Raw genomic sequence first — 14,500 nt, forward strand, 5'->3', positions numbered from 1 at the left:
CAAAATAGAATAAAGGAGTTCAGGAACTCACTAGTTGATGAATCTCATTGATGTTATCATGGCAGACTTAGTTTGCTAAAGACCACACTGACCTAGCTCACCTAGTTCCCAAGAGCAGCCAATACTTTGAGAAGGGCCCTTGTAAAGGGTGGTCTTCAAATTTAAGTCCTGAGGGAGAATCCATCCACAGGAAAGTACATTTACAAATGGGAGTGGGGGTATCAAAAATGTCAAGTCTTATGTGTCCATGTATAGGCCAGAGGTCAGCTTCAGGTGTCATCCCCTCAGGTGCTGTCCTGTTTTGGGGACATGGCACTGGCTTCCAAGTTTCCAAGAAGGCTCCCCTGGCCTGTGGGCCTCCAGGATCTACCAAGTGTCCACATCAGACCTTGCTGATCATTTAGTGTAGGGGATGGAACTAAGGTCCTCATGCTTGCCTGGCACTCTAGAAACCTTGCTCTCTCTCCAGCCCTCACTGTCTTCTTTAACATCTCCACAGGATGTTATACCTTCAACTTTTCTTTTGTTTTCTGGCCACATGCCAACCCCTTTGGTGGACTGACTGTGGAGATCTCTTCAAAACTTCTGTAACCCAGCATTTACACACCCATTCTGGCAGAGTAGGTTCTCAACAGATGCTTGTTGCTGAAGAACACCTAACGCCTATGCCACCTTCACCCCGGCAGGTTCCACTGGCGTAGGCTCACAGCTCCCTTAGCCTTGATATTTGTTTTTCTTGAAGAAATATCTTGTCCAAGTTATCAAAGGACAAATCAAGTATAAACTATTGTTTACAAAAAGCAAATGTTTCTATCAAATTGTTTCTGTATAGCTAAAATCTCACTGAAATAAATTAAAAGCCAGCTTAGGGTGTCAATAAACCTTAGCTCTCTGGATATGCCCCAGAGAGAGGCAGCACAGTCAGCTCCCTCTGCTCTGTGAGGCCGGAACAGTCTTTGAGCAGGCTGTATTGAGGAATGGATGGCTGCTGTGTCACAGGCAACGGAAAGGAGAAAAGACAAAATATGAGGCAAACGATTCAAAACCTTTTCTTTTCATATTTTTTATTTTAAATTACAAAGGGTGCTGCATACACTGATGATTCTGTGTCTGACTACAAGTGCTGACAGGTAGAGGGTGACAGAAAACAAAGTAACCTGTGCATGGCCTTCTCCTAAAAGGAAAACTGCACGGCTATTAACCAACATTGAGTCATTTTGAAACAGCTCATGCGTGAACAAAATAACAATTCTTTCTAGACAAGAGACAAGACTGAATCCAATAGCGTGTCACAGCTCCAGCTGGGGGCAGGGACTAAACAAAAGTATGGAGTATTTATGATCATATCACATACAGGATCCTAAGCGCAACTGTTCGAAGAGGCTGCCAAACCATAGGAACATGTGTTTTATTCTTGCCCTTCCGTGTTGGCAGCTCCGGAGTCATTGTTAACCACAAATGCTACGCCATAGGACAGACTCTAGGGCAAGAAGACAATAGCAGGCAGTGGGAGTACAGTGTTGTAAAACATGTGGAGAAGCAGATACAGTACACATACAGTTTTGTTATTTAGTTCTGAAAACAAACAAACAAACAACAACAACAACAAAAATCCCAAAGGACAAAGGGCCAGACACAGAATCAGCCCCACTCCTGGCACCGGAACTGATTAACTATACTAGGTGTTTACACTGTTACTAAAGAGGCAAGCCCAGTTCACACTTGGCACACTGAGACATAAACCTGGGTGCTCTTTACTAGCCGCAAAGTCTTCAACTCCAAAATACTATTTGGAAGTAGCTGTGAGGTTCCATCGCCTTGTTACCACCTCCAAAAGTCTCTTCCAAACAAAATGGCAATTTGGCATAGTGCAGCTCCTAGGTGAAATTCTATTTCAGTCAGTTTCCTAAGCATGGGAACTATGCTTCAACACATAATCCCACTTGCCTGTGGAAGTGTGTAGCTCTCAGTAGTACATTTTCATCACATTCCTCCAACATGCTTACTCCTTAAAACAAAACCACCATCCTACTTCTGACATTGTTGTTACATCTCACTGTGTTTGAAATATTAACAAAGAAGACATGGCATCATTTTCTCATAATGCCCTTATTTAAGATGACAAAGATCACGGTAGAATCCACAAGTATTACGGCACTGTGTGAGACTCATTTGTCACGATCCAGGGAAGAACAAGACTGCAGTTCTGTGCAAAGTTGTGCAAGTGGTCGCAGTTCCATGGGAAATGGTATTCCACAAAAGACTCCACTACAAACATAGTTGAGACCTTTTCCATTAACACTGAAATTCAATGCATTCTCAAAATTCAAGTTTCAAGATTTAGAGAGATGCTAACATTCTGTCACATAATTAACTAGAAAGTAGTTAAACAGAATTTTAGGAAGACTATATAAAGAAAGGGGACATGAGTTTTGTTAATTCTTGCTGAAGGCAACTTGAATTCATTTCTTAGGAAGTTAACTAAATCTTAGCAGCTAAAATATTGTTTAAATGTATGGAATAAAGAAAAAGCACATCCATTCTTGACATTTTGGTGAATAAACTAACAGCTTTATTAATGAAGGCAAACATCAGATAATTGTATGAATATTATATATAAAAGAGAAATTCATACCAATAACATTGTATTTCAAAAGTACTGTACTTCAGTTTCTTTTAAAGAGACTTGTCATCAGTTGTAAAAAAACAAACAAAATGGGTATTCTTCTCCTAAAAAGTTCTGGAAAACAAAATAATCACTTTCAAGCAGATGAAGTGAACACACCTGTCTGTAAATGCAGACTCTCGCTAAGGTGCGAATGAAGCCAAGCATCATAGAGATGCAGGACAACCTCACAAAAGCCAGAGAGAAGGGATGTAGCAAAGATTACTCAAAGGTCATTCAAAACTGGTCTCTCATAGAAGTATAAAACAATACAGAGAGAGGGAACTATGAAACCACACCCATCTGAAATCCTTCATGATGCTTCTGGAATAGTTCTGATTCTCTTACAAGAAGGACAAAGTTAAGGTTTGGGAATTGGGAAGGAATGAAGATGTCTCATTTAAGTGTACAAGTAAGGCACAAGATTAAGCCACACCCGAATCTCGCATGAAGGACGTGGAAAGGACAAGAACCATACGTGGTACAGCACAGCAAGCAACCACACTGACTTGAAAAACTCACACATGACCTTAACAGGAGCAGCCCAGCAGCATGCTCTCATGTGGGCACAGACTACAAGAATCCAGTGTATCTGAAACCAGGAAGCAGAAGGTTCATTATTATTTTTTACTGTAGTAGTACTATAGTCAGTTTTGGTTGCTTTTGGAACAGTGGGTTATCTGAGGAGAATTCACAATGCCTTCACTTGAGGGAAGGTTCTGGACTTCATGAGCTATCTGTATACCATGTATGAACACAGACAACCTTTAGACAGCTCTCACTCTAATGATTTCCACCCAAAAACACATGCCACGATTTTACAAAACACAACATGTACAAGTGCTGGGTTTTTACATGCTTGTGAGAACTGTCGTGACACACTAGGTACAGGTATTTTAAAGACAATAGAGGAAGCAGTTCATTACTGGCATTAAAAGTACAGCCATTTCTAGACGGTTTTAAATGCCACAGAGTCCCCTGGTGAAAATGTAAAGCTGCACAGCTTGCCTATGTCATCTCCAACAGCAGGAGGATTAACTTGCACTCTACATTTCACTGCCAGGTTTGACTAGATCAAGTATCGCTGCGGCGCTCTGACCAGCCCAGGTTTAGCAGCAAATGGCAGGAATCATATAAAATGCAATTTTATAACAAAGTGCTTTTCTAAGATATACATACATATATAAATAGGTACAAAATAAAGTGTCAACATTAAAAAGCTCAACTATTTAAAGGCTTTCAACTATTTAACTTAAGGAGTACATATAAAACACTGAAATGCACGGGTATGGAATCTACTAAACAGATTCAAAGTTTTTTGAAATGCAAGACCAAAAAAATCAAATTCTGGTTTGCAGACAAGAAAAGGGTATCAAAAAACCAGAATTCCTAACAGGATAGCTAGAAAGGGGCAAGTTTATAAACTTTACCAACTGAATCGCTATCATGAAGCGATATGCCCTTGACTGCAAAAGTGCCAGACTGTGGAACACCTTCAAGACTTCCATTTGTGAACCTATGGTTTGCTTTTTCCCACCTCAAAAGTAAAACCTTGAATTCTACTAACCCTGTGAGCCATGTGAGCTTATTATCTGTTAGGATGAATGAACTAACAGGTACATTTCCACCAAACACACAGGAACCTTGTCACAGTTTCAGCTAACGTGTCAAGACAAGTCTTGGTTTCTTAGGATTCATGATGTCAAAGAGGCAAGTAAGACACATTTTTGGATTGTAACTGTGTTCTCTAATTGAACCTTCATGTGCTATAGCTTACAGAAGGGGAGGAAAAAGAAAAGGAAAGAAACTCCTGTGCAGACCAAGAACAGCTACCTTAGTTCTATCAAAAGGTGGTGGAGAAACAGCAACTATGTCTGACATGTCAGGCTTTCCTTCTAGATAGTTTTTAACTTTTGAAGTCACCAGTTTTCATAGTTCCAAACACAAGATTTGAGATAAAACAGTCAAGAAAGACAGGATGGAAGGATATGTGGCAAAGGTTTATAATGCTGCCTTGACAGAGGAATTCTCATCAAGAGGTAAAGCTTGAGCACAGTTAGGAACTGACTACTAAAGCCGCTTATGTGAGCAAAGAAGAGCACCTAAAACTAAACGTGTTCATGTTCTCAAGTCTAGAGACTACAGAAGATAAGTCACATGGACGTTTGAAGAAAATACCTGTACAAAAATATAAAATTTATAAATTTGTTTAAGCTTGTGTTGATCTTTGAAAATATTACATGCACAATAATACATCAATTGGAAAAGTGGCAACTAAAGTATTAGATATTTTTAGCTCTTTTCTTTCTTTACATATATATACATAATACAATAAAAATAATCTGTATTTTGGTTGTTTGGTGGAAGTATACTACAATAAGCTAAATAAACTTTAATTTTCAAAGTCAAAAACTATTTTATCAATAGCTTACTAATATGAAATATATTAAAATTTCCTACAATAACTGCAGAAATAAAAGACACCTAAGTGGCCACCAACTTATCTACTATGGAAGCAAACTAGAGGACAGCAAAATAATATTTGTATGTATGGATGCTCCTTCTGTAGATAATTGGACCCAAACAGAAATAAAATTCACAGTTGAGTAAGATCCCTAACCCTGACCTTTTAATTTTTTCTCTTTTTTTCATACATTCATACAGTATCATGTAAGCTGTGCAAAACTTTACTTAGACTGGCAGTCTGCCATACCAGTTGCATTTGTCTTTGGTAGAAAAAATAAAACAATCGTAATAATGTGCAAGTATTTCTTCCGGTCAAGTACCGAAATAGGAGTTTTCTAGAGCCATCTTTTTTTGTTTGTTTTTGTTGTTTTGTTTTTTATACAATACACAGACTCTGTGGCATATATCTACATTTCAACATAGTCCTATATACATTCAAAAAATCTGAAAAAGAGTTGGAACAAAAAGACATTTAAACCCCACAATTTTCTCATCTATATATCTTGGTTTTCCTCATTAGGGTTTTCATCATACAAAATATTACCAGTTTTAGAGTTTCCCCAAAATACAAGGCACAAAGAATATGCTTTTTTCTTACTTGCACAGACAATTATATATATATATATATAATCTATGTATTTATATATATCATATTGAGTTCTGAAAATAAACATCTAAACATGGTACACATGTGAGTGCTGGGTGCGCCATGTACAAGTGAGATTAATGGCTGTAAAAAATTAGAACAAAAAGCAGTCATTCTAAAAACAATCTAATGGACTTTGAAAAAATGCTTCCTCGGTATTTTTGTGTGGTTCAGAGCATAAACCCACCTTAACACTTAGCATCATACTAATATATTCACTCATCCAAAACATTCTGCTTCAACAAATGTTTATAATCTGTAACTCACATTTACTTAATGTGTGAGCTTCTTTCTAATGCCAGCAGCAGGGTCACTGGTTTATGCTCTGAAAATGCAATAATCAAGTATTTTGGATCATGCTTCACTTATGCTACAAGTTCTCAAAACAATGTAACCTAATTATAAATGTTTACATAATGCTAATTGACATGCAAAACAGAATGAAAATTTACAATGGATAACGTGACAAAAAACAGACATTTCTGACCAGTGGTCCAATGAGGCTGATTACACTTTTGATGCTGGTATCCTTAGTCCTACAAGGCCTCCAGTGGGGTTGCCTTCAGCAGTCTTCCCTAACACTTGGTTAACAAATTCTGAGGTTTGCCCAGCGACTGGGAGACCTGAAGAGAATAAAAGGCACACTTTAAGACACAAATATGGAGAAGGCATAAAGGAAAGGGAAGAAGTCTGAAACCCGACACTGGCCCCCAAACAAAGGCTCCACTACTTGCTACTGCAGCCCAGAAAACCATCCTATGGCAGACTTTTCTCCCAAGGAGACCCACGCCAAGAGTCATGAAGCACTTTAATGTGGTAAATGACAAGTAGCCATCCACAAAGCCAACCTGAGCCCACTGGAAGGTTGTTTCTTTTCTTTTCTTTTTTTTTTCTTTTTTTCTTTTTTTTCGGAGCTGGGGACCAAACCCAGGGCCTTGCGGTTGCTGCGCTTCCTAGGTAAGCGCTCTACCACTGAGCTAAATCCCCAGCCCCGGGAGGTTGTTTCTTAAGCCCATGAGTTTGCTACCTGTTTCCTTCAACTGTCTGGACTTCACTGTGTTCTGTATTATATACACACACACAACTACAACTATAAGCACAAAAGATACACCTGACAATTTTTAAAATTACTATATACAATGTAAGTTCTCTTTATTTTAAATAAAAATGAGTAAGAAAAGGTAGACTAGACAAAGAAGAGAAAATAGGAACAGCACAATATGCTGACTTCCTCATCTTCATTTTGGAAGGCCAGGAAAATATTTAATGTAAGTCCTTAAATAGCACAGGTATAGGAATGTTAGAGGTATAAGATTTTTTTTTAAGTATTAAAGAAAATAAAACTAGGCAGGATAGCACAAGTAATCTCAGCACTCAAGTGGTTAAGGAAGATGGTGAGTTCAAAGCTAGGCTGAGCTTGTCTGAGGGTGAAATGGAGAAATGGTGACACATAAGAAAAAGAAAAAAGAGTGGAAACAGAAAACATTAGTCACTGACTAAAAGACATAGAACAAATCATAAAGATATCAATGCTACCTTAACTATTCAGTCAAGCTCAGGATGACCACTAATACAACGAACTTACACTACACTCTTGGTTAATTGAACATGAGAGATCTATTCTTGCCCATAAACTTAACTCTATCTTAGGCCCAATCAGTGACTCCCTTGCTCCCCAAGCAGAAGAACCTGAGCTAGACGACAGCACGTAAAAAGCTGGGTTTGGTGTATGTGTTTGTATATCCCAGAGCAGCAGAGTTGGAAACAGGAGGATCCCTGGGGCTTGTCGGCCATCCAGCTCAGCCTAAAATCTTGGTGGATGACTTCTGAGGAAAGAATTCTAAGGCTGACCTCTGACCTCCACACAGGCCCCCACAATATATGCATGTACACCGTGCATATGTGTGTACCTGCACACATACAGACAGAAAAATCACCCCACTTTACATGAAGAAACAGGTAAATCCAAATGTCGGGGCACTCAGAGGATCAATTACTTAGAATTTTCGTTTAAAAAACAGGGGAGGGGACTGAGAAATAACAGGGGCAAAAGAGATGTAATTAAATACAATGAATCATTCTCAAATAGAATAGACACACACAATAACACAAGAAGGAGGGAGTGGAGGGAGGGAGGGAGGGAGGGAGGGAGGGAGGGAGGGAGGGAGGGAGAGAGAGAGCGAGAGAGCGAGAGAGCGCTGAGCAGGCAGAAGCTCGGGCTTGATATTGGAGATCACTTCAGTACTCATAGGAGTAGATATAAATCTGGTACTGTGGCTAAGACAACACACTTGCTGGATGAAGTGGTGCCCACAATTAATTCCAGCACCTGTGAGTTTGAGGCCAGCCTGATCTACATAGCGAGTTCCAGGACAGCCAGGCTACATAAGAGTGACTCAGTTTTAAAAACAAAACCATGTTTTTTGTTGTTGTTTTAAGAGATACATGCTGAAAGAGGAAATTAAGAATCACAATATTACAAGTTAGCTCCAAATATTCCCCACAAATACACATGTACACATGAACAGAAAGAAGTATCAGCCATTGGTGAAATGAGGGCAATGAAATACAGACATATACTGTGCTCCATTTCCTTCTCCTCTTCCACTGTAGGATTCAAATCTTAATACATAATGAAGATCTAGTAGTACTAACTCCTATTCAAACATTAAGCATTTCAAAACAAAATAGGAGGTAAAACTCAAAACATATTTGTTAGAGGCTTTCTCAGTTCTGTTAAGAACATATGGACCGGGGTTAGGGATTTAGCTCAGTGGTAGAGTGCATGCCTAGCAAGCGCAAGGCCCTGGGTTCGGTCCCCAGCTCCAAAAAAAAGAAAAAAGAAAAAGAAAAAAAAAAAGAACATATGGACCTATAGGCAAAGAGGAAGACAGCATAAAAGAAAAAGGTGACTTAAGAATTTCACAGTCAACAAAACATACATGGGAACTGTGACAGCATCTTTTCAGATGCCCACAAAATACCTAAAATTGCAATTATATATTTGGTAGTTAAAAAAAAAACCTCAACAAATAACATGACTAAAAGATAAAAAATAATGTTCTATCTTTTGGGGAATTTTATTTTACCTTTTTTTTTTTCCAGAAAGGGTCTTGTGTAGCATAGGTTGCCTAGAACTCTTGATGTAGCTCAGGATGACCTTGAACCATCATCTTGCCTCTACCTCTGACCCTATGATGCAGGTGCCAGGAGGTCAACACTATTGATAGTCTGGGACTCTGTGATGATAACAGCTGTCTAGAGCTAACAGATGTTCCTGCAAGCAACTCCTTATTCATGGTCTCTAAGCCAATCATGTGTACTGGTTTACCCAAGGTGGACTTGTGAGAGATCATTGCTTTGTTCTGTTATTGGTGTTCATCTAGCCTCAGACATGTTAGTTCATGTCTCTCCAAGAAAAATGCACACCACTATCTATAAGTAATTGATCCAAGAAATAAAGAACAGCAAAGCACAAAACACACACACACTCATACACCTCTCTCTCTCTCTCTCTCCCTCCCCATCCACCCCTCTCAAATACAGCTACCATGGGCAGAGAGAAAACTAAACAAATACTACTTTTTCACAATTTTAGTAAATTTAAGGATCTGGAAGAAGTAGGATTTTCTAGAACTATTTAAATATTCAGCAGACTCAACAAATTTGCAATGTACAGCTTTCCATAAAAGAGACAAGATTTCCAGAAGAAAATTTCTCACACGCATTAGCTAAACAGTTGCTCCAAATGTTCTAGCAAACCAGTAATACAAAGAAACCCCAATGTTTTTAACCTGACAGAGACTGGGGGGATGATATTAGTCAGGCATTCTTTCATTAATTTAAAGTGTTTAGGATGAGTGTTTCTTTGTATTGGCCAGGATGGTCATGACATGAATTCAAGTAATTGTGATGTCTGGGAATATGTCATCAAATCTGTGGTGACAGAGATGGATTTTGTTTCTCCACATAAAACAACAAGTAGACAAACAAGATGTCACCTAAAATCCATGCCTTCCATGGGTACATAGCAAGATCCTGTCCCCAAAGCAACAAAATAAAACAAACTCCACAAAAATTCTATCCCTGGAAAGCTGAGCTCAGTGGTGTTTGAGTCTATAGTCCCAGCGGCCCAGAAGGCGAAGTAACAAGGACCACTTTGGCTCAGGAGTTGGAAGCCCTGGCCCCCTCCCCCGCCCCTGGAACACACCTCCATCAACTCTTTCTTTTCTCTCTTCGAGAAGAGATCTCCCTTTAGTTCACTCAAAATTGGGCTTTTCCCGACTTAGCCTCCCAAGTGCTAGAATTATGGACATCCAGCATCACACCTGGGAGAAATCAACAAGTGAAAAGGAATCTCCATGAGATCTGGACTCTCCTGCATCCCTAACTTTCAAGCTGTGAACGAGGTACCCTTATCTGCAAGACCCACATGATGTCAACACTAACAGCCTATACAGAAGAAAACAACTGACTTGACAACAAAATGTCTAAAGCAGTTAAACAGGGAATTCCCTAGAAACTGAAGTCAACAAGGTCTGTGTATGAAACCATAGGGATTTTGTTCAATCAGGGAGGAGTAAGTGTAAGGCTAGTGAGAGAAACTTCAGAAAGATGCAAAGAAATTTAAAAACCTTGTCTGGTCAGAACTCTGCCAGGAGAAGAGAGAAGAGCTGGAAGTTCCACAGTTCTTATAGTAGGACTGGAAATGAAACTGACAAGAAAGGTAGATGTATAAAAAAACGAGATGGACCAGATAAAGCAGAACGAAAAACTGTAGAAATAAGCTGTTATTAACGGAAAAGAGAGGACTTCTTGAGGCTAGAAAAGCTAATCTGAGCCAAGGCAAATGGATAATGAAAAGGGTTCTAAGTACACAATGAAATTTTGTAAATTCCACTTGTAAAGAAAGCTGCAATCATGACAGCCTCAGGAAAATGAATGAATTTACTAAGCATTTTGTTAACAAAGTGACTCAGAAGGACATCTCATGGCCTCATGTCAATCCTAAGTTATGTCTATAAGTATGAATGTGAGTGGGGAGTGTGGGGATATGAAACTAAAGAAGGGTTAAGAGTCGGGGAGGACACCAGGAAATGAAAAAGTGACCATAAGCAGTGGATAGAAGGGGATGGAAAAGAACAGAGGAGGAGAATGAACAAGAATAAATTTGTTTGAAAATGTCCTAACAAAACCTAATATATTATTTTTGCTAATTAATTTTTTAAATAAAAAATTACAAGAAAAAAAATGGAGCCACCAGAACACTGTCAGGACAGCAGGCACCAACATTAGCATATGAGCAGCTGGAGAGAGCTCAGAAGTTAACATTGTCTGATCTCTTTTTAGACGACCCAGACTTAGACCTTCCACAAGCACCACAAGGCAGTTGACAACTACCCCAGTTCCAGGAGCCCCAAGGCCTTCTGACCCCTAATGGCACCAGGTACCTATGTGGCATGCACACGTATATGCAAGTAAAACACTCATACACATAAAGATAAACCTTTTAAAAAAAGATTACCATAGGAAAGAAAAACTGACATAAAAGAAGATTGGAACAACACCCCCATCACCATTCTCCCAAAGGCTCCATGTGTGGGACAAGCATGTGAGAGAAAACCTCACTGCATATAAATGTGGCACACAGTGGGCACTACATAAATGACTCACAACAAGCCATGTCTATCCTTACAAGTGCCTTTCTCCTTCAAAAGCTTTTCTTCTGATCAAATTTCTGTTCAGGGGACCTAAGAATCTAGCAACATCAGCAGGTGCCCTCAGAACTCCAATATTCACCCCTAAAATACCATGTAAAAGTTGTTTAAAGAAAAAAGAGAATAAAATCTTATCTACGAGCAATGGAAGGATGAATAAAGACTGGATCATGAATGCCCTAACCCATTATTATTTCAAAATAAACTAAACTATATTAAAGAAAATGTCCATAAATGAAAGAAGACAGGTAAGACAGCTCAGTGTATAAAGGCATTTGCCACCAAGCCTGATAACCAGAGTTCTATCTATGGAACTTGCATAGATGGTGCAAGTTGTCCTCTGACCTCCACACTCATGTTATGACATGGGACACACTCCTACACATGAAAATGTGTAACTATAAAAATAAATAAATGAAGAAAGTAAGCTAAGACCAGGATTGGTTAAGTTTGAAGTCAGCCTGAACTATATAGAAAGACCCTCAAAAATGGAAGGGAACTGGAAATATGGTTCAGGGGGTAAAGGTTGCTGCAAAGCCTGACAACCTGAGTCTGATCCCCAGGACCCACATGGTGGGAAACAACCACTCCTCCAAGTTGTCCTCTAACCTGGTAAACATAGAACACAGAAAATAAAAGGAAAATTCCTTTAATTAAAAAATAAATAAATGGAAACAACAAGAGGAGGTGAGGCTATGACTCAATGGTAACATTCTCTGTTCTTGTTCCTCCTCCTCCTCCTCCTCCTCCTCCTCCTCTTCTTCCTCCTCCTTCTTCTTTCTTCCTCCTCCTTCTTTTCTTCTCCTCCTTCACACTCCTTATCCTTCTTCTTCCTCCTCTTCCTTCTTCCTCATGTTCTTCCTCCTCCTCCTTCCTCCTGCTCCTCCTCCTCCTTCTCTTCTCATACATTACATCCAGTGGTAGTATTCTTGCCAAGTGTATGTGACTTCCATGCCCAGGGCACATACACAGGGACATATACACTCATACCCCACAACATGACACAAGAATACTGAGTAAGAAAAAGTGACGACAAAAAAAGTAAGGAGATAAAAAAGGTTAAAGAAGAAGCAACAAAGAGCAGAGATGAGCAAAGATGACCCACAGATGATAAGGTGTACCCAGGAGAAGCAGAGCAAAGTCAAGTAACAGATTCAAAGTGTGGAGGGGAGCATGGCCTGAGGACAGTCTGTATCTAGGCAAAAGTAAACAACCCACCAAGAAATACCAATGCAGTATCAATTCTTTAATAGAAAATAGTTTATGCCAGAAGAGGTTCTAGGAGAAACAATCTCAAGATAGGCAAGGAAAGAAAATGTGTATCAAGCACTTTGTAACATGTCAAGTTATCTGTGTAGTATAAGAGAACATACACTAGTGGATATACAAAAGCTTTTAAATTAAAAACCAAAAAGGTAAAAAAGTAAATTTTATCTTATAAAACTAAGTTCTCTCTCAAACTACTACATTAAAAAAATGAGGTGCTTTTAAAGAAAAAGAATAATGGAAGTACTTTAAAAGAATTTATAAAATCATCCATCTACTCAGGTCAAGCAAACTGCCTTACTTCTTCCTATATGCAATTTCACAGGCACTAGGTGATTTTCTAGGACAATACTGGGTGGTTTAAGAGCTGCTCTTCATCTGAGATTGTTTTTGATTGTACTCAAGATAAACACCTGGCCTTTCCATGTGATATGTCTGGGATTTTCTGGGACAGCAATAAGCTGTGCAGCCCTCAAGGCAGTGTCTGACAGGTGACTTGCTCTTACTGCAGCTGAGCTCTGACCTTGTAGCATCTCAAATTTATGTACTAGATATTCCTCCCACAGGCCACCAACCAGCCTAGCCTAGCTTCTCTGTTCCTGCCTCCCCGATCCTCTCCACAGTGTACAATCTCGTCAGGGATGAAAAGTCAGATATGTAAGGTGTGTGAATATACTAAGGAAGATAAATCCCTACCAAGAGGTGGGAGCAGATGGGGCAGGAACGGAGGGGGAAAGAATTCCTCTTTGACTCTGGCACTGTATATCATAAGCTGGTGTTATCTAACAATGTTCTCCTTACCGAGTGTGTCTTTAATGAGGATTTCAAGCTTCTGCCCCATGCTGGGTCCTCTCTCCTCTCTTGGATTCTGAACTCGGTTTACAATGTCTTGCTTGATGGAGTTGATTACAAATAATAAATTGTCTATAAAACAGAAACAAACCACTTAGAATGTCACTAACATGAGAGAATTTACTTTTCAGTTTATAGTGAAACCATATTCAGTTGAAAATGGAAGGGCTGCAAACACAATTCCATGGACAAACACTCACCTTACTTACTAACGTGCACAATTCCGTGACAAACACTCACCTTACTTACTAGCATGCACAAAGCCTTGAATGGATTTTTTACCATGAAAGAAAAAAAAAAAAAAAGAAAACAACAAAATAACCCAGAATCTGGGGAAAGTCAAAAATATGGATTATGTTGGATATAATGGTGAATCTCTTTAACCCAGTCCTCAGGAAACAGAAGCAGGAGAGTCTCTGCAAGTTTGTGACCAGCATGATCTATGGTAAGTTCTAGGCTAGCCAAAGTTACAGGCTTGAGATATTCAACGACAACCAAGAAGAAAAAAAGGAAAGAAAAGAGAGAAAGAAAAGAAAAAGAGGATTCCTGGGTTCCATTACAATTCAGAAAATCTAAGGAAGTCCAGGACTCTGTATTCTCATGAAGACACATGGGTTTATTCCAATGTGCAGTAACCTGAAGAGCACAGAGCACACGATCTATCCTATTCAGGTGAAGGGAGATCCTCAAGTCAGCTGTCCACACTTGCTAGAAACACAACTCCAACAAGGAAGACCTAACCATGGGTTAGCTCATGACAACAGTAGTGGCATCTATCTAAGGGACCAGAGATCCAGACAGTCACACTTATAGACAAGTATGAAACAATGCTGGGCATGTGGTGTTCTGAATAGATAAATGAAAAATAGGAGAGCCAAGCCGGGTGTG

The 14,500-nt window shown here is 39.3% G+C and overlaps 1 protein-coding gene across 9 annotated transcripts in view; it reads right to left on the reverse strand.

Annotated features, from left to right (window-relative positions):
• Positions 1-1,047: 1,047 nt before the first annotated feature.
• Positions 1,048-14,500, reverse strand: part of Crebrf (CREB3 regulatory factor) — a 58,392-nt gene continuing 44,939 nt past the window's right edge. For 4 of the 9 annotated variants that reach the window (XM_087571569.1, XM_087571568.1, XM_087571563.1 and 1 more), the window contains 2 exons: positions 13,562-13,684; positions 1,048-6,400 (listed from right to left, as the gene is read on the reverse strand). In XM_087571569.1, the coding sequence (XP_087427695.1) occupies positions 6,285-6,400; positions 13,562-13,684 (239 nt within the window). In that variant the 3' untranslated portion in view covers positions 1,048-6,284. 9 annotated transcript variants of the gene reach the window in all.

Source organism: Rattus norvegicus, chromosome 10 (genome assembly GCF_021556685.1).
Source record: "Rattus norvegicus strain SHRSP/BbbUtx chromosome 10, alternate assembly SHRSP_T2T, whole genome shotgun sequence".
Classification (NCBI taxonomy): Eukaryota; Metazoa; Chordata; class Mammalia; order Rodentia; family Muridae; genus Rattus; species Rattus norvegicus.